Genomic DNA, 18,557 nt, shown 5'->3' with positions numbered 1-18,557 from the left:
AGCTATTTCAGAGCACCTTTAAATAAGTGCTATCCAACCAGGCAAAATACGAATTCTCATCTGGAACAGGGAAAGCTAAAATCCCATTTCCATCCCATCATAATAAAGGTTGCCGGTTGTCCCCACGATAGAATCCATCCCATCATAAGAAAGCTTGCCGATCGTCCCCGGAAAGCCCTATTTCCAACCCATAACAAAGTAAATGTGCTCTGACATGGGCCTCATATAATGCGTCGCGGTGATGAGAAAGAAAAAATAGCGTCGTCCTATATCGTGTTATATCAAGGGCATGTCATGAGAAAGAAAAAAAATAGCGGCGTGCTATATCGTGTTATATCAGGGGCATGTCAGGGTGCATTTACTTTGTTATGGAGTTGGAAATAGGGCTTTCCATCGTCCCCACGGTAGAATCTCTAGGAATTGGAAATCGTCATAGAGTTACTGCTGTTTTATGTTTTGAAGGTTTTAGTGTTACTGTTTTATGTTTTGGAGGTTTTTTTTACGGTTTTTTTTTTGTTAAATTGGAATTATAAATTTGATTTGTGAATCTTTTATTATTGGGATATTTTTGGTGTTTTCCAAAGTAATATATTCAAAAATTATATAATCTTATAAAAATTTATTTCATCATTTCTAATCCAAAACTCCAAAACTTAAAATAGTTAAACAACATTATTAGTAAGCTAAAAATTTACTTTCAATAAAAAAAAATTTGCTAATAAATAACAATGAAAATAATTTAACAAATAATTTCAATAATTACGAAAACAGTGTATATCAAAATATTATTAATTTATAAATTAATTAGTTTATGCTAAATTTAGTTTTTTAAAATCTCATAACATTGTAAAAAAACAAAATTTATCTCATTGAAATATCCAAACTCAACCAAACCTTCCATCAATATTAAATTTGACTGTAACCTAACTATAGGAAACATACGCATATACAAATTTCCATTACATTTAACCCAAAATAAAACATTACTTTGTTACCTATTTAGGTATTGTAGCCGGTGGACGAATAATTGTTCCACCCAGTGAAAACTTATGAATTACCTAAAAGCATATAGATAAACACAAAAGCAAATCAGATATCCCACATTGTCATCACCTCATTTCTCTCAATGAAAAAAGTGGCTGTCCTACCTGAATCGTGAAGATCACAGTCATGAAACAGGGGACCGATTGGATGCCTGATGTCAATTAACTCTATATTTTTCCACACCGGTGGGGCCAACCATAGTCCTTTCCTATTTAAAATTATGTTAATCACAGTGGAATATGTGCAAGGAGAGGAGTTGCTGAATGCAATTGGATAGTTGTGTGAATAATTAAAAGGTACTTTCCCATCAAAAAGAGACATCAAATAAAGATGCCCATAGTGGGTTTTATGTATATGTTCCCATCGTTTTCAGTAACCTTCATTATTCATCATTTTTCTTACAATATAAAAAACTAGGGAGTAGGCCTGGGCCTGAATTAATTAATCCCAGAAAAAGATGAACAGAAAACCGTCTTCTCCGGTTCTTATCAGAACGATGCCAAGGTTTTCAGCAGCTATAATCTATAACCTTATTGGAAAATAATTACCAGTAATAAGGTCCCGTTCGAAAGCCCTTTAAACGGAATTCCATTAAGATGCCGTTTTCAGAAATTTGGCTTTGAACAAAGCAATACATAACTTAAACTTCAGAATCGCCCCAAAAGTGAAGAAAGAAAGGCAACAAGAACCTTGGAGTTTTCCTGTACATAGTTGCCCTGTAACTAACAATATCTGGGAAAATCTGTATGTAATAATCCAGAGACCCCTGTCTCTTAGGAATAAATCTTACTGCCATGAACAAAAGAGGCACTCTGATCTACCTGTACAGACACCGTTGCAGATACTTCGGTATCCGCCTCGATCACCACTTTGTTTTCAGAGACATTTCTGAGAGCATGCCTAGGAAATGAGGCATCAGACGTATAGAAGGAATATTGAACGTGTTGAATGAGGTTTGGGAAGAGCAGGACGGGATTAAAATCTATGGCCCAAGTGCTTCCGTTGCCCTGGACCGTGCCTCGAGCCACGGTTGATTTAAGGGTCATCCCAAGCACATTGTTCCTGTCAACAATTGTCTGATCAATCGAATCAAATTGTCCTTCCAACTGAACGATTTCCACGCCTGTCCCAGAGCCAGTAAACATATTATCGACAATGTTCACACCTGATATCATTTTCCTCTGTGACGATTTCAGCACTATGTTGGCGTCGCCCAGAAAGAAACCATTAGCAATATCAAGCTGCACGGGATCCTCTGCAACAATCCCCGTATAGTCCATATAAGCGCCCAGAATCCTAGTCTGAGTCAATCCACCCAGCAGTAGTCTGATCCCAATTCCTCCGAAGGCCTTGGCCTTGTTATAACAGTGGACTCCCGTGATTATATTGGCCTGCCCACTCACCGAAATCCCCACAGCAGCCGAGAAAACGACGACATCCGTTACAGCGTTGTCGTTGCCCATGAGACTTATGCCCACGCCGCTGAAATTCCTCTCTAAGGGGCTCGAGCCAGCGGTAATGTGCTGCCCAAGAAAGCAATTCCGGATGTATGTCTCGTGCCCACCCTGAACCATGATGCCAAAAGACGTGAAATGCGAAATATAACAGCTGTCGATGTTGGTTCTCAGGGAATTGATGACTAGAATTCCCCCGCCTCGAAAATTTGCATCCAACATCAAATCTCGCAGGGTAATGTATTCGTATGACGCGGCATAGAAGTCAGCGTCCTTCGTGGCGGCCGCGAGCTCGTCACCGTTTAGGCTCCCATTGAGTAGCGAATCAGTCGAGGTCCATAGCTCGATCAAGTAACGATCCTCCGGGAAATTCTCGGAAGCCCGCAGAGTACCCCCGTGAATCTGTGTGCATGGAATCAATTAGTAAATTCATCCGGCAATACATATAAAACGATGCGCGTAGTCTAAAGATGTAGTAAATTGGGTCAGAAAATAATGGATTTTCTGGCCAGATTTGGGTAAAATCCTGTAATTTTTTGAAAATCTAAGATAAAGTTATCATGTTTAAAAATTTGGAGTTAATTCCAGTTTTTTTTTATGTTACTGAATCTATTTTTATATCTATTTTCACTATAAAAATAAGATTTAAGCACTCCTACCATTTTTTAAGCTCCAAGCCAATTTACTCTATCGGTAAACAACTTCTAAAGCAATGAAACTACAGTAACAGGGATATTTTATTTCATTACCACAACATTTCCGCCCCCGCTTTCCGGCAGCCGGAGAGGTTCGCTAATGCGATAATTTCCTCCTTCGAGATGAATCTCAACGCCCCCGAGGTCTTGCAGACCTGGCATCGTATGCTTGGTCGTGGTTACCTGGAAGGCCTCGCTGATGGCTTCCAAGAGAGCCTGAGTGCTGTCCGTGGCTCCGGTTGGATCCGCGCCATAGTCCGTAACATAGAATAAGCGCCCACCTGACAGGACCTGCGCACCACCAAAAACAAACCAACAAAAATTACTCAGGAAAAACTCATCTCCGTTGCTCAAATTGCACAAAAGTGTGCTATCTCCACATTAATTACCGTAGCGTTGTCAGATCTGGGTGCCGTAGCCAGAGCCTCAGCGTTCCTCCAGCGAGCAACCGAAACTCTCTGGGCCTCCTCCCTACTGGAATACTTAGGAACCTTGCCCACCGGAGGATCCCGACCCTCCAAAGTGGATTTGGAGAGGGATCTCAGGTGAGCACCAGGCTTGCCTGATCTCAAAACCCTGTGACCATCCACATTGGATAAAATCCCAAGAAACGCAATAACAGCTAACATAGAAACAATCCTGAAGGTACCCATAATTCCTTTCGCAGGCTGAGGCTTACTCTCCAAGTCCCAGGCAGCTAGAGACGAAATATAAACAAAAAAGCTCACCTTGTGGTCCCTTCAAATTGCTTTTCAAAAGAAATAGTGGACGGAAAGTCCATGGCAGAAAGTTGTTCCAATTGATTCCAACTGCAAACAAGAAGGGATGCCAAACAGCAAAGGAGCTTGGCCAAATTTATAATCTTTTCTTCTGCCAAATTTGCGGGTGAATTCACTTGCTAAATTTTATGATACACTCATGCAAAGATGCTCATATTTCTGGAGCACAGAGAAAGGGAAGAATGCAGAGCGTTTCACAGAAAGTCGGTTGCCCTGCCTTGTTTATTAAGGGCAATAAATTATTATCATGAAACCCACTCCAGGTGCATTTATACCTTTCTCATATCTCTCTGCATTACAAACCCTCTCCCCACTTTGTACCTTTCTCCAATCTCTCCACATGACAAAATCCCCCCATGAGTAGAGCCATACACATCTATTTCGTAAGTGTATATTTTGGTTTGAAGTAGCGTATTCAGCGTGATGAAATTATAACCTTTTTTTTGGCGGCATGCGGCCTTATTTTCTGCACTGCTCCACAATCCACGGCGAGAGGACGAAAACACTTCAAGTCTTCCACTCAGTTAAATCATTTAATGTCTCAGATTTAATGCCCCCTGTAACTCACACACGATTAATAATCAATTCGAGCATAACACCATCACTAACGTGGGGACTCGTGAATTCAGAACTTCCACGTTACATGTGTGAGTGTGACGCACCAGTATTTCCATGTTCGAGTCTCAGGAGTGGCGGGTAGAATTTATAAATTGGACATTATTCAATGTTCATATCAACATCCAAGGCATTACATTTTGTGAAACGCTTGGATTGTTCGCAGGTTTGTTCACCTACCGACTTCCCAACAATTCCAACATATTGGCCAACTAATAAGTCCATACCTTTACACATGCTGCACCTAATGCAGACATATGTTCCGCCTCATTGTATCGTCCAATGCCACATATAAAATTCCCGTTTTAAGCGAGGAAATTTGAGTTAATTTTGATTCCAGGTGACCAAACTTGGTCAATGGAACCCGGCGATGAATGACGGAGGTGAAAGAATGGCAAGGGAAGTATTAGGTTAATGTAACAAGAGGGAAAAAGACGGAAGAAATATTCCAAATGATTTTGTTTGAAGTATTAGGTCACAAGTGGGAAATTGATTATTATAGAAGTAAATATCTATGTAGAAGTAATGGTAGGTAAGGAAGAAAAGAATCTGTTATATATGTATATATATATATTAATGATCCTTGCTTTAAAAAATATATATTTTATATGATAATAAAAAATATAGTAAAGTTTGTTTTAGTAAAAATTTAAAATTATTTTTAAAAATATAAAATTAAATCATAAAATATTTATTTGATTTTGGAGGAAGAAACTCATAAATCTAAATTTAAAGGGAAATTTAGTTTGTATATTTCTTTCTTTTCCTAAATGTATAGTTTAATTTTATCAATAATTTTTTATTTTTATTATTATTAATTTTTTTTTTAAAGTAGGATTCTAGTAATTTTTTTGAGTTAGTATATGATCCAAATAAGTTTTAACTAAATCAAGGGGTTGGAAGTTCATAGAAGTATCTATTTAAAGTCATTTTAACACATTTCTTCTATAACATTGTTAATGTCTCAAAGGATTCTTCGTATTTGCATATGCTAAGAATCGCTAGTGCCTATGGCCACTGGTCTCAAATTTCATTGTACTTCTTTAGTTGTTACTTGAAGCCCTCTTTCCACCTAGTCCAATGCAAAGTTGAGTATATATGGTTAGTGGTTTCTAACAACATCTTTATCACATTGTTTAATGCTTTTTGTAGTCTTTCGTTGTAGAGGAGGCAACATCAATTTTGACATGCATGTGATGTTGGAGAACTCATGAAGGCAACACACACAGAAGGTAGAGAAGCCAACTTGTATGCCTTATAAATCCAAGAGGATACAAAATGCCTCAAAGCTCAATAGTCCCAAATCACAATGAAAATGTTGTCATGTTGAAGATCTCGACGAGATGATTCCAATGCAACTTGAATGGGTTGAAACATACTTTGTATGAGAATGTTATTGCAATATGAAGTTTTTTGACAACATGCAAAAATGAGAGACATAGGCGACACATGGAAACCCCACCAAGTGACATGTGGAAGGCCATATGAGGGACACATGGCATAGGCCATACAAATGACATGGCAAAGATAGTGATGTGACAATTAACGTGGGCACCAATGTGGTAGGAAGAACAAGTGATATCTGGTTGAACCTAAGTGGCCAACAGAGATGCTGACTGGTCATGACAGGGGCTAATAGAAGCATGCCATGTGGCATAATCGAAGGGTACCACGTGGCACCATGGAGCAGGCTAGAAGGTCAAAATAATCAATTTGTTGGATGTTTGGAGTAGTGGGATTTGAATCCCCATCCTCGGTGGAGGATAACAAATAGATTAACCATTTGGCCATATGCAATGGTTGAAACTAATATCTAGAATATTATAGTTATAGTATTATTGAACTGCCATACGAAAGGGGGGAATTCCCATGGGCTTAAACCTACAGCCTCCCCGAAGCTGAGAGCACAATACGAAACGAACCAATAATTAAACGTTACTAACAGGTCACATTTGATTGGACCACGCATATAACCAGTTATGGATGTTGTAACAGGGAAGCTGACAACATATTAGAACTCAAAAAATATTCTACTGTGTTCAACATAGTATGGGCCTATCATTTAAATGCACCATAGGTTGGAATAAAATGTAATGGGATATGGTTTAAAAGGTATATAAATAGGTCGACAAGCCTATAATGGGTTGTGAATATTTATTACGATATGATTCAAGACTACAACCTCTGCATGCTCAACCCTGGGGCTATGGACCCCCATGACTTATATATGTAAAAGGTTTGCCAATACATCACAATATTATGGTTGTGAAGAATAGGTCAAACTCTTGTCTTTTAAGGCCTTGATTGTACCATGTATAATATAAAACACAATTTTAACCCTTTTGAAGTACAACAAAGGGAGAGATAGGTTGACAAGAGTTTTTATAGGTCATTATGTAGCTACAAGAGTTGTGGTTGTAAGGAGAGGCTGATCTCCTTGGTGTTATTATTAGTATTATCACTGTGTATGTGTGGGTAAATGCTCATTTTTATTCCCTTTTGGAGTTCAGAGAAAGGAGAGATTGTTGCGAGGGATTCTGAGGCTTTGTACAATTGCAAAATTGAGAGTCAGTTATTGAGATTAGGGATTTAGATGTAATTTGAGTTGTTTTGCATCATAGTTGAAGAGACCACTCCAATTGAAGTGGACCCAAAGACGTAGCCCACGCTAGGTGAACTCCATTATTAATCTTGTTGTGTTTCTTTTGTTTATTTGCAATATTTCTATCTATTCATAACCTTTTAAAAGATTTTTCTGAAGTTTTGGTATTTCACATCATGTTTAAAGATGATAAATCATATGCTACTAATAAAAGATCCTGATCAAGTTTGGTATCAGAGTAAGTTGAGCTAGTTTGATTTGGTTTTTGAGTGTGGATGATTATCAGGTCTAAGCTTAAAAATAGAGAAGGTGAACTTAAAGCTTACAATCCTGAATCATGTTCGAGGAACTTCAGTTAAAGAGGAGAGGTGGCTTCACCAAGATGAGAGAATAATTTTAGCTCTGAGTTAGATTTTCTCAAGGCATTCAATTTGTTGGAGTCAAGGGGGGTAGAGCTCTATAAAGAAAAAGGACTTCAAAATGGACAAGGCACCAGTTAAGTAAAGAATGATGGTGATCAACTACCTCTTCCTTTGTTTTCTCCTCCTCCTTTAAGAGCCCCCTCTCCTCCTCATTCTTCACCTCCTTCTTCTCCATCTAATTCTTTGTTGCCATCTCCTCGTAAGAAGATTACTTCAAAGAAGCCATTATTGAAGTTAGATGTTAAGTTTGACTTACCACTCTATAATTGCGAGCTTAAGGAAGAAAGATTAGATAATTGGATTCAACATATAAAAGTTTATTGTCATATTTAGTAGATTGATGAAGAAGAGGTAAGGTTTAGTTAGCCTCTCTAGCTTGAATGTATATCGTTGGTGGGAAAGTAAACTTTGTGATGGTAGAAAAAGAATGGTAAGCTACATTCTTCATGGTCAGAATTTGTAATAGCCCTACTGTAAATTCCATGTAATAAAAGTTAATAAAAGAAAAATAATAGCCATGATCATGGGACACGTATTCTAAGATGAATGTTGGGAAAAAGAATAGTGATGGGGATCACTGGTGATTGAGTAATGGCTAAGGAAATTAGCAAGGGCAATGGTAAAGGCTTTAGAAAGGAAAATGGCATTTTGGCACATTCATTTATGAAAATAATGGAAATTAGGAGAAAAGGGAGGTGAAAGGTCACAGGTTGCATGTGAGGAGGAAAATAAAGGAAAATAATGGAGAATGAAGAAAATAGAGACCTCATTAATAAAAAGGCTTCTGAAGATCAGTTCACAGACTTTTGCCAGTTCAGTTTTGGAACTCTCTCTCTATTCTCTCTCTCTCATACTTTTGGACACTTAGAGTTTTCTTGGATTACTCTTGGAGGAGTGTGGCATACTTGGAGTTTTGGACCAAGAAGGCAAAGGAAGAGTAGGAAAGCATAAGAGGACACCAGGATCAACAACTACAATGGGTTTTGCTTGCAGGTATAGAGTGGCATGTAGGTTTTCCTCACTAGTTTTGGAAAGCATGGCATATGCATGTGGTTTATTGGTCATGATCTGTCATTGGCATGGAGGATTGCTTGGATTGACAGGGGATTTTCCTAACCTTACCATTTCTTGGATAGCCATAGTGTTGTGGGTTCATTTCTTTGTTTTTCTGGTTGGTTCTCATGTTTCATTTAGCTTGGGTTGAGTTACTAGTTCCTAGAGTCTTGATTGGACAAACACTTTGGAGCCTTGTAACAGCTGGGGTAGAGTTACTAGTCCTGGAGCCTTGGTTGGAAAAACACTCTAGAGCCCTTGCTGGGTTGAGTTACTAGTCCTAGAGCCTTGGTTGGAACAAACACTCTGGAGCCCTGGAAGGCTTGGGTAGAGACCAATTTTGTGATGGTTTGTGATGTTTGACCATGAGGTGGAATCATTGTTTGATGGGTTGAGGTGGTTTGGCCTCTAAAAGCTCTGGATGGTTTTAACTGATGTGTTTTATGAGATCCCACATTCATGCTTGGAATATAGCACGAGGGTGACTGGATGAAGAGAGATTTGGATCAACCATGTTTATGGTCAGGTGGTTTGTGGAGGTCCCGAACCTAGTTGGCCTTTGCATCATTAATCTGAGGTTATTTTTTCTTGTTATTTCATGAATATTGTACTGGTTTATATATGGATTATATGGCTATTATTTCCTTGGTATTTCTATTTTTATTATGTTGGTTATGAACATGTATTATGACAGTGGCTATGTATGGCTCGCATCATGTTTTTACTTCTAAATGAAGGAAAAATGTATCTATGGCCTAATAGATGAAATTGCAGCTAAGGTGTTGAGGTATCAATGCTTCTTAGTGATTCTCAAACAAGTATGAAACCCCTATGCTTAGTTATGTTGTTATGACCTGTAACTTTTATGTTTGTGACATGTTTGACGAAATGTATGTCATGGCTAGTAGGGGTCCAGTTTAGTCCTTGTCAATGTTTTTGCAAATGTATCATTGTTTTGTGGTGTAAATTAATTTATGAACCTATCATTGAGTTCTAGGCAGTGACCTGGGATCTGGGTCTGAAAAAGTGGCACAAATCCTTGAGTTGTAGACATAGGTTTGAGGAGAAAATTTCTCAGATGCATGCATACCCATGTTGTGGGAGCGACTGGAGCCTCCTAGATGCATGCTTGTCCATATCAAGGGGGTGTTAGTGAGTTCAATGGTCTAAAAAATTAGTGGGACCCACGGGCTAGTTACTTGAGTGGTTGGGCTAGCCCCTGGAGTTTTGTTGCTGATGTGGAAGGTATGTATTGTGTGTTTTCTTCGAGCAGATAGGGAGTCAAATCATATCATAGTAACTTCTCATCACATGTTTACCTCGGTTGGTCGGTTACTTGGGTAGATGTGGGAGAAGGGTGTTACAGAGTGGTATTAGAGCGAGCTTCGCTCTCTTTGGGCCATATCTAATACCACAGAGTGGTATCAGAGCATGGTTCACCCCTCAGACTAGATAGGCTATGTGTTGTTCATGCATTCATGTTGGTTGCATATGTGTTTCTTGTGTTATGAGACCATGTGCTTGCTGCATTTGTATGGTATGGGTTATGGTTGAAGTGAGGTCGCCATGGGAAGTTGATGGTGTTGTTGTGGAGTGTGCAGTCATGAGTGTATGGTTGATTATGCATGCTAGTATTCACATGTGGTCAAGTGTAGAGTGATGTGGTGGTTGTTGTCATGCATGGGATCATGATATGTGTAGTTGATATGGTCATGCATTGATGACTGGAATCTAGCTATAATGATGGTTATATGGCTATATTCTTATGTGTTATATTTCTATATGTTGTCATGATTATGTTATATGTGTATTACGCTTATTTTTTGATCTTGCAGACGAGGTATCCTCCCCAAATTATGCTAAGGTACATTGGTTTATTTTGACCTGGTTTAGCTGACATGATATAACTTGCAGGAAGAATATCAAAGATGACTAGCAAGATGGTAGACTACAGTTCTCGAGACTCTCCCTATGGATCAGATGAGAAGCGTGGTGTTGGGAAATCTTTTGATTTGGAAGACACACTAAGAAAATTAAAGGAAGAAATAAGGAGTTGTAAGGAAGACAATGACAAAATCATACAAGAATGGGAGAAACAAGTAGAGGTAAATGCAACGATACTTCAAAGATTGTCAAAATTGCAGCGACAGTGACCCCTTTGGATCAACCATCAGTAGGAGGAAAAAACTAATGGGGCATACGACAATAGGTTTCCTTGTTGGTACAAGTCAGATAGAGATGACACGACCAGAGATGGCAGGTCCTTGGATACTCTAGATAGGAGAGGTGATGGATCCAAGTACTATTCTAGTTCTGGTTCTGACAAGAATTATGATCAGCATCGTTATCACCCTTATAAGAGGAGTGACAGGGGATATATTCCAGATGAGTTTAAGAAAGAAAAGCCACCTACATTTAATGGGGAGATGAAGAAATCACAGGATGTAGAGGCATGGTTGCTTGGTATGAAGAAGTTCTTCACGTTGCATGATTACTTAGAGAACATGAAAGCTAGAATAGCTACATTCAGTCTCAAAGGTAAAGTAGACATTTGGTGGGAAGATGTGAAGAATTCCAAAGGTATTCATGAGGAGGACTTGACTTGGAATGAGTTCGAGAGACTATTCAAGAAGAAGTACCTATTAGAGAGATAGTTTGATAGCAGGGAAAAAGAATCCTATGAGCTAAAGATGGGGTCGATGATAGATGAAGAATACACTAGATGATTCTTGGAGCTATTGAGGTATGTGCCTTACCTCAAGGAGGAGAAGGCCAAGATTCAGAGATTCACTAGTGGATTACCGATTGCATTCAAAGACATGATTGAGTTCGATGAGCCTAGATCATTGGAGGAAGCCATATGGAAGCTAAATCATTGTTACGGGAAATCAAAGCACGAATCTGAGACTAAGCTGGACTAGAAAGGTAATGCAAAGAACAAAGGAAAATGAGACAAGAAGTGAGCAAGACCTCAAGGTACATGTAATAAAGAGAATTCAGTTCTATCTAAGAATTTCATTGCATCTAACAGAGGAGAGGGACTTTGATTTGAGGAGAAAAATAAGGACCCCGTATGGTGTTGGACTTGTGGAGGAGAGTATTGTAGGAGAGATTGTCCACAAAATCAGGGTGGTAGATCGCATATCTATAGTGCTCAGGAGGCAAAAATAGTGGGATATGTCGAGTAGAGTATTCCTAGGATCTATGCAACGCTAGATAACAGACAGGAAAACCATCAGGCATCTATCTTTGAGATGGACGATAAGCTTTGTGATCAAGTTATTTCTATTTTCATTGACCCTAGATCTAAGTATAGTTATGTTAATCATGACCTGGTGGATAAGTGTGGTTTGAATGAGGAAGTGCATGTAGAGTCTTGGTTAGTGCAGTTGGCTATAGGTAAAAAGAAGCGGGTTCATCATTAGGTAATGGATTTTATATTTGATTTGAATAGTATGCCTACCTCAATACATTTGAATGCATTACCATTGGGATCATATAGTATGTTGTTGGGCATGGATTGGTTGTACCTTCATAGAACCAAGGTGGATTGTTATGAAAAAGCCATTGAGTGTTTGGATGACAATGGGGAACAAAGAGTCTTGCGAGGTAAGAAGAATGAAATATTAGTTAGAATGGTGATAGTAATGCAGGCCAAGCGTAGTCGCAGGAAAGGGTGTGTGTTATTTGCAGTGCACATTTCTAGTAAAACAGGTAAGGAAGTTAAGGATGCAAATATTTTGAGCAGGTATCTAGTTCTACAATAGTTTCAGGATGTATTTCCTACAGATATTTCAGATTTTCCACCTCACATGGAAGTAGACTTTTCTATTGAGTTAGTTCCAGGGGCATCTACGACATCAAAGGTAGCTTACAGAATGAGCACTCCAGAGTTGGTAGAGTTGAAGGTGCAGTTGAAATAAATGTTGGACAAGGGTTACATTAGGCCAAATGTATCGCCATGGGGTGCATCGATACTATTTTTGAAGAATAAGGATGGTACTCTTAGGTTGTGCATTGATTACAGGAAATTAAAAAAATGTGACCATCAAGAATAGTTATCCATTACCCAGGATTGATGACTTTTTCGATCAGTTGAAGGGAGCAACAGTGTTCTCGAAGATTGATTTGAGATTAAGATATAATCAAGTACACATTAAAGAAGAGGACATCTACAAGACAAATTTTCAGACCAGGTATGGGCATTATGAGTTTTTTGTAGTTCCATTTGGTTTAACTAATTCTCTAGAGACCTTTATGTGCTTGATGAATTGTTTGTTGCATCTGTATTTGGATAAGTTTGTTACTATGTTCATTGATGCTATATTGGTTCATTCAAAAAATGAAGAAGAGCATGGTGAGAATTTAGTAGCAGTGTTGAGATTATTGAGAGAGCATCAATTGTATGTTAATCTCAGGAAGTGTAATTTCTTTCAACCTGAGGTACATTACTTGGGACATATGGTTTCCAAGGTTGGCATAATAGTGGACCCAAAAAAGTTAAGAACTATCATGGAGTGGGAAGCTCCTATGAATATGGATGAGGTGAGATATTTCATGGGGTTAGTAGGTTATTACAAGAGGTTCATCATGAACTTGTCACAAATTTCTTATCCCATCACATCATTGCAGAGGAAAAACAAGAAGGTTGAATGGACAGATGAGTGTATGACTAGTTTTGGGCAGCTCAAGCAGTAGTTTACACATGCACCAATGTTAAAGATTGCAGATTCGGGAAAAAAAGTTTGTAATATGTACATATGATTATAAGAGAGGACTTGGTGGAGTCTTGATGTAGGATGGATAGGTGGTATGCTATGCGTTATGGAAACTAAATGAGCACGAGCATAACTACGTGACATATGATCTTGAGTTGGCAACAATCATACATGCATTGAATATGTGGAGGCACTATCTTCTGTTGGGTCCCTATAATACTAGTGATTACCCCATTACTATTGTAGTTATACCCCTTATTAATATTGTTGTGCCCCTATTGCCCCCATATTGTTATTACTGTGCCCCATAGAATCCCTCTATTGTTATTTTTGTGGCTTTATATTATTATTGTTAGGTCGGCTGGATTATATTGTGACTCCTTAGAATCCTATATATAGAAAGGAGGTTTTGTCATTTGAATCATCAAAGAATTGTTCATTTATGTAATGTAAAGGAGGTTTCCCCCTCGAAGAGGCTGAATTCTAAGGCGTTGATCTATCTTTTCTATCTTTTCTTGAGCTGGTTTCATAACATTTGGTATCAGAGCTTTGGATTCTAGGGTTTCGCTGCTCCAAACAGGTCATCGTGGCATTTTCGCTATAACTTTTTTTCTATGATGTTTCAGAAGTTGCAAAAAAAACCCATTTGAGAAGAAATCGCGCTGAACCTCGGGTCCAAATTTCAGAGCTTTTTGCGCTATATTTGCGGAGATATGATCTGAGGAAGTTGGTCTTTTTGCAGACTCCTGAATTACATTCCAAACAGGTGACCTGGGGAAAATCGTCATAACTTTCTCTATGGGGATTATATTGAAATTTCGTAAGAAGGTACAGAAAGAGGACATACTGTAGTTTCTTGTATGTATTTTTCAGATCCAAAGGTCGAAACAGTGACTCGTGGCACGTCGTACAAGTTCGCTCTACTGAACTAGTCTATAATCAAGTCACTGTGGGAGATTTCGCATAACTCTTCCTTGGAGAATCCAATTTGGGTCAGACTTGTGGCATTGGAAAGAGGACCAGAGGGCTACTATAGGTCACAAATTCAGAACTAGATGATCGGAAAGTACAGAGATACATCAGAGGCAATATCGAGCTCCTACAAAGTGAAAAAGGTGTGTAGATGTTCTTAAATTTTTGCTTAAGCTTGGTTTGAAAATTTATTTTGAAGGAATTCAAAGGGCATAATAGAGCATTATTATCGGTAACTGATGCCCCGAGGAAAGAAAATGCAAACACCTAGTAAGGAACCTGAAAGCTCTAGCATGACTCATGAAGAAGAAGAAGAAATGTTATATGATATATCAAAATTACAAGAACAAGTGCAACAAGTGTCACTTGCACAAAAAGCAACAGAATCTAAGATGGATGGTTTAAGGAAAGACATAGAAGCTAATATGGATGGTTTAAAGAAAGGCATAGAAGCTAAGATGGATGGCATGGAAGCTAAGGTGAATGGCATGGACTCTAAAATTGATGGCATGGATGATAAGATGGAAGAATTGAAGATAAATATGAATAAGTTGCTACAAGAAATGGTCACTAAGGGTGAAAGGGTACTAAAGGAAACTCATGATGAGAACAAAAGAAATGTTAATCATGATTCCATAGACTCTAATGTTGGATCGAAGACTCACCATATTCCAAAAATCGATATGAGGAAGTTTGATGGCAAGGATCCCGCCACATGGATATTACAGATGGAGCAATTCTTCGATCTCAATAATGTGCAAAACACACAAAAGGTACGTATGGCAACTTTATATTTGGAACCAAATCAGTTTGTATGGTATCAATGGCTTTGCTCTCGTAAACAATTTATCACTTGGGCAATTTTTACGGAAGAATTGATAGCACATTATGAGGATACAAAAACAACACTTTTTTTAGCCAATTGATAAGTCTCAAACAAAAGGGTTCAATAATGGAGCACATTGAGGAGTTCCAAAAATTGAACATAAGGGTAAAAGATATTCCAGAGGAGCATAGGATTGATGTGTTCATAGGGTCTTTAAAGGATAATATCCAACATGATGTTCGCCTTTGGGAACCTGATTCATTAGAGAAGGCATTCAGGTTAGCAAGAAAAATGGAAAGCAAAATTATGGCAACCAGGAAGCATACCACTCACAACTATAAAGACGGAAGTGTTGTTGCCCCTAGTCTTCCACAACCTATAAGGTTGACACCACAACAATTGGAAGAAAAAAGAGCAAAAGGGCTTTGTTACAGTTGTGATAGCAAATACACTAAAGGTCATAAGTGTGCTGAGAAGAAATTATTCTACATAGATTGTGAAGAGGAAGAAGAAAAGGAGCAAGAAAGGTCAAAAGAAGAGGATATACTCCAGGAACAAAGCCTAGATGAAGAACAAATAAATCCGACCATATCTTGTAATGCATTGGCGGGAATTACCACTCCTCAAACCATCAAGATAGAAGGACAAATCAAGAAGAAAAAGGTAATAGTGTTGATTGATTCAGGAAGCACCCACAATTTTATTCATTGTAAGGTAGCAAAAGAATTGAATTGCTTCCTATATCCAGCACCAGAGTGTCAAGTGATGATTGCAAATGGAGGAACAATAAATTGCTCTGGAAAGTGCCATAATATCAAGCTATCCATGGGAGAATATGTATTGACTAGCCCAATGCTTTCCATTCCAATGGGAGGTGCTGATGTTGTACTAGGAGTCCAATGGCTACAATCCTTGGGTACAATAGCTTTTAATTTTCAAGAACTTTTCATCAAATTTTCTACGGAAGGAAAGGAAGTTGAATTAAGGGGTATTGCAGGGAAACCAGGAAAGATAATCAGCTCTAATGGTATGACAAAGCTTCTAAAAAAGGAGCAAAGAGGTGTAATTGCACAATTATGTTCGCTAGATGTTTCCACATTGGAATCATCTATTTCTCCAGATCTCCAAAAAGTCCTGGACAATCATTCCAAGGTATTTGAGACTCCCAAAGGTCTCCCACCTATGCGTGATCATGATCATGCTATTCATCTGATTCCAGGAAGTGTTCCTCCAAACATCAGGCCGTACAGATATCCCTATGTCCAAAAGAGTGAAATTGAACGTATGGTTGCAGAAATGCTAGAGGCTGGTATAATTCAACCGAGTCAAAGTTCTTTCTCTGCTCCAGTAGTATTGGTGCACAAGAAGGATGGATCATGGCGCATGTGTCCGGATTATAGGGAGCTCAACAAGCTCACTATTAAAGATAAGTTCCCCATTCCTGTCATTGATGAATTACTGGATGAATTGCATGGATCAATTTACTTCACCAAGTTGGATCTTCGTTCAGGATATCATCAAATCAGAATGAAGACTGAAGACATTCCGAAAACAACATTTAGAACTCATGAGGGTCATTATGAATTTTTGGTCATGCCTTTTGGCCTTACCAATGCACCTTCAACATTTCAAGGTTTGATGAATTCAATTTTCAAACCATTCCTTAGAAAATTTGTGTTAGTATTTTTTGATGATATACTAATCTACAGCAAGTCTTGGAAGGATCATGTTGAACATGTTGACAGGGTGCTACAACTATTGGAGGAGAAACAATTATATGCAAAAAGATCCAAATGTTTCTTTGGAGTCCAGGAGGTGGAATATTGGGTCATATTGTATCTCATGAAGGAGTTAAGGTAGACCCTAGCAAAATTAAAGCCATTAAGGAATGGAAAATCCCCACATCCATAAAGCATCTGCGAGGATTTCTCAGGTTGACAGGGTATTATCGCAAGTTTGTTAAGAATTATGGGAGAATAGCAGCACCTCTAACAACATTATTGAAGAAAGATGCATTTTCATGGACTCCAGAAGCAACAAAGGCCTTTGAACATCTTAAAGAGGCAATGTGCCAAGCACCGGTCTTAGCTACACCGGACTTCACAAAAACCTTTATTGTGGAATGTGATGCTTCAGGAAATGGAATTGGTGCTGTTCTAATGCAAGATGAAAGACCCATTGCTTTTGAAAGTCGTCCAATCAAGGGAAAGTTTTTAAGCAAAGCTATTTATGAGAAGGAAATGTTGGCAATACTCCATGCACTTAAGAAATGGCGACCCTACCTAATGGGAAGACACTTCAAGGTAAAAACGGATCATGATAGCCTTAAATACTTTTTAGAACAAAGATTATCCTCTGAAGAGCAACAAAAGTGGGTCACAAAGATGTTGGGTTATGACTTTGAAATCATCTACAAAAAAGGGAAGCAAAATGTGGTGGCAGATGCACTCTCAAGAAAGGATGAGGATGTGGAAGCATTGTTGTGCGCCATTTCTATTATCCAACCAGATTGGATAAACGAAGCAAGGGAGGAATGGAAGAATGACGAAGAAGTGTGGGCACTTATTCGAAAGTTACAACAAGATTCCAGTACGTCTGATACATTTAGCTGGAAAAATGATTCGTTATGGTACAAAGATCGCTTATACCTCTGTAAGAATTCCCAGCTAAAACAAAAGATTCTTATGGAATTGCACACTTCTCCCTTAGGAGGGCACTCAGGATTTTTAAAAACTTACCACAGGGTTAAGAAGGAATTTTTTTGGGATGGCCTTAAATCAGATATTCAAAAGTTTGTGGCGGAATGTTTGGTTTGCCAACAAAATAAAGTTGAAACAATTAAGACACCGGGTCTATTACAACCTTTATCCATTCCAAGCCAACGTTGGGAGGAGGTTTCAATGGATTTTATCACAGGTTTACCCAAGTCTGAGGGAAAGAGTGTCATCATGGTGGTAGTTGACAGACTTACCAAGTATGCACACTTTTGTGCATTATCACATCCATTTAAAGCCAGTACAGTTTCTACTGCATTTATGGAAACAATTCAAAAGCTACATGGAAACCCAAAGATTATTGTAAGTGACAGAGATCCCATTTTCACTGGAAATTTTTGGACAGAATTATTTTCTTGTCTTGGTACTCAGTTAGCTCATAGCTCATCTTATCATCCTCAATCTGATGGGCAAACTGAGATAGTAAACAAATGTTTGGAAGGATATCTTCGTTGCTTTGTATCTGATAAACAGACACAATGGGTCAAATGGTTGCCTCTGGCTGAATGGTGGTATAACACTTCCTTCCATACAACAACAAAAATGACCCCATTTATGGCACTTTATGGGTATCAACCACCATCCATCACATCATATTTAAGA

At 38.5% G+C, this 18,557-nt stretch overlaps 1 protein-coding gene across 1 annotated transcript; it reads right to left on the bottom strand.

The window, feature by feature from the left end:
- Positions 1–1,300: 1,300 nt before the first annotated feature.
- Positions 1,301–4,704, bottom strand: LOC149235083 (polygalacturonase QRT3-like). The gene is made up of 3 exons (XM_089372043.1): positions 3,583–4,704; positions 3,248–3,484; positions 1,301–2,900 (listed from the first exon to the last, which is right to left on the bottom strand). The coding sequence occupies exons 1-3, from the start codon at positions 3,844–3,846 to the stop codon at positions 1,818–1,820; spliced, it is 1,584 nt and encodes a 527-aa protein (XP_089228169.1). The 5' UTR covers positions 3,847–4,704; the 3' UTR covers positions 1,301–1,817.
- Positions 4,705–18,557: the final 13,853 nt, after the last annotated feature.

The sequence above is a fragment of the Pinus tabuliformis genome, chromosome 8 (assembly GCF_031772625.1).
Source record: "Pinus tabuliformis cultivar Carrire ecotype Pingquan chromosome 8, CPIR1, whole genome shotgun sequence".
NCBI classification, from domain to species: Eukaryota; Viridiplantae; Streptophyta; class Pinopsida; order Pinales; family Pinaceae; genus Pinus; species Pinus tabuliformis.
The sequence above is the reverse complement of the archived record's forward strand: the minus strand, read 5'-3'. Positions and strand labels throughout refer to the sequence as shown.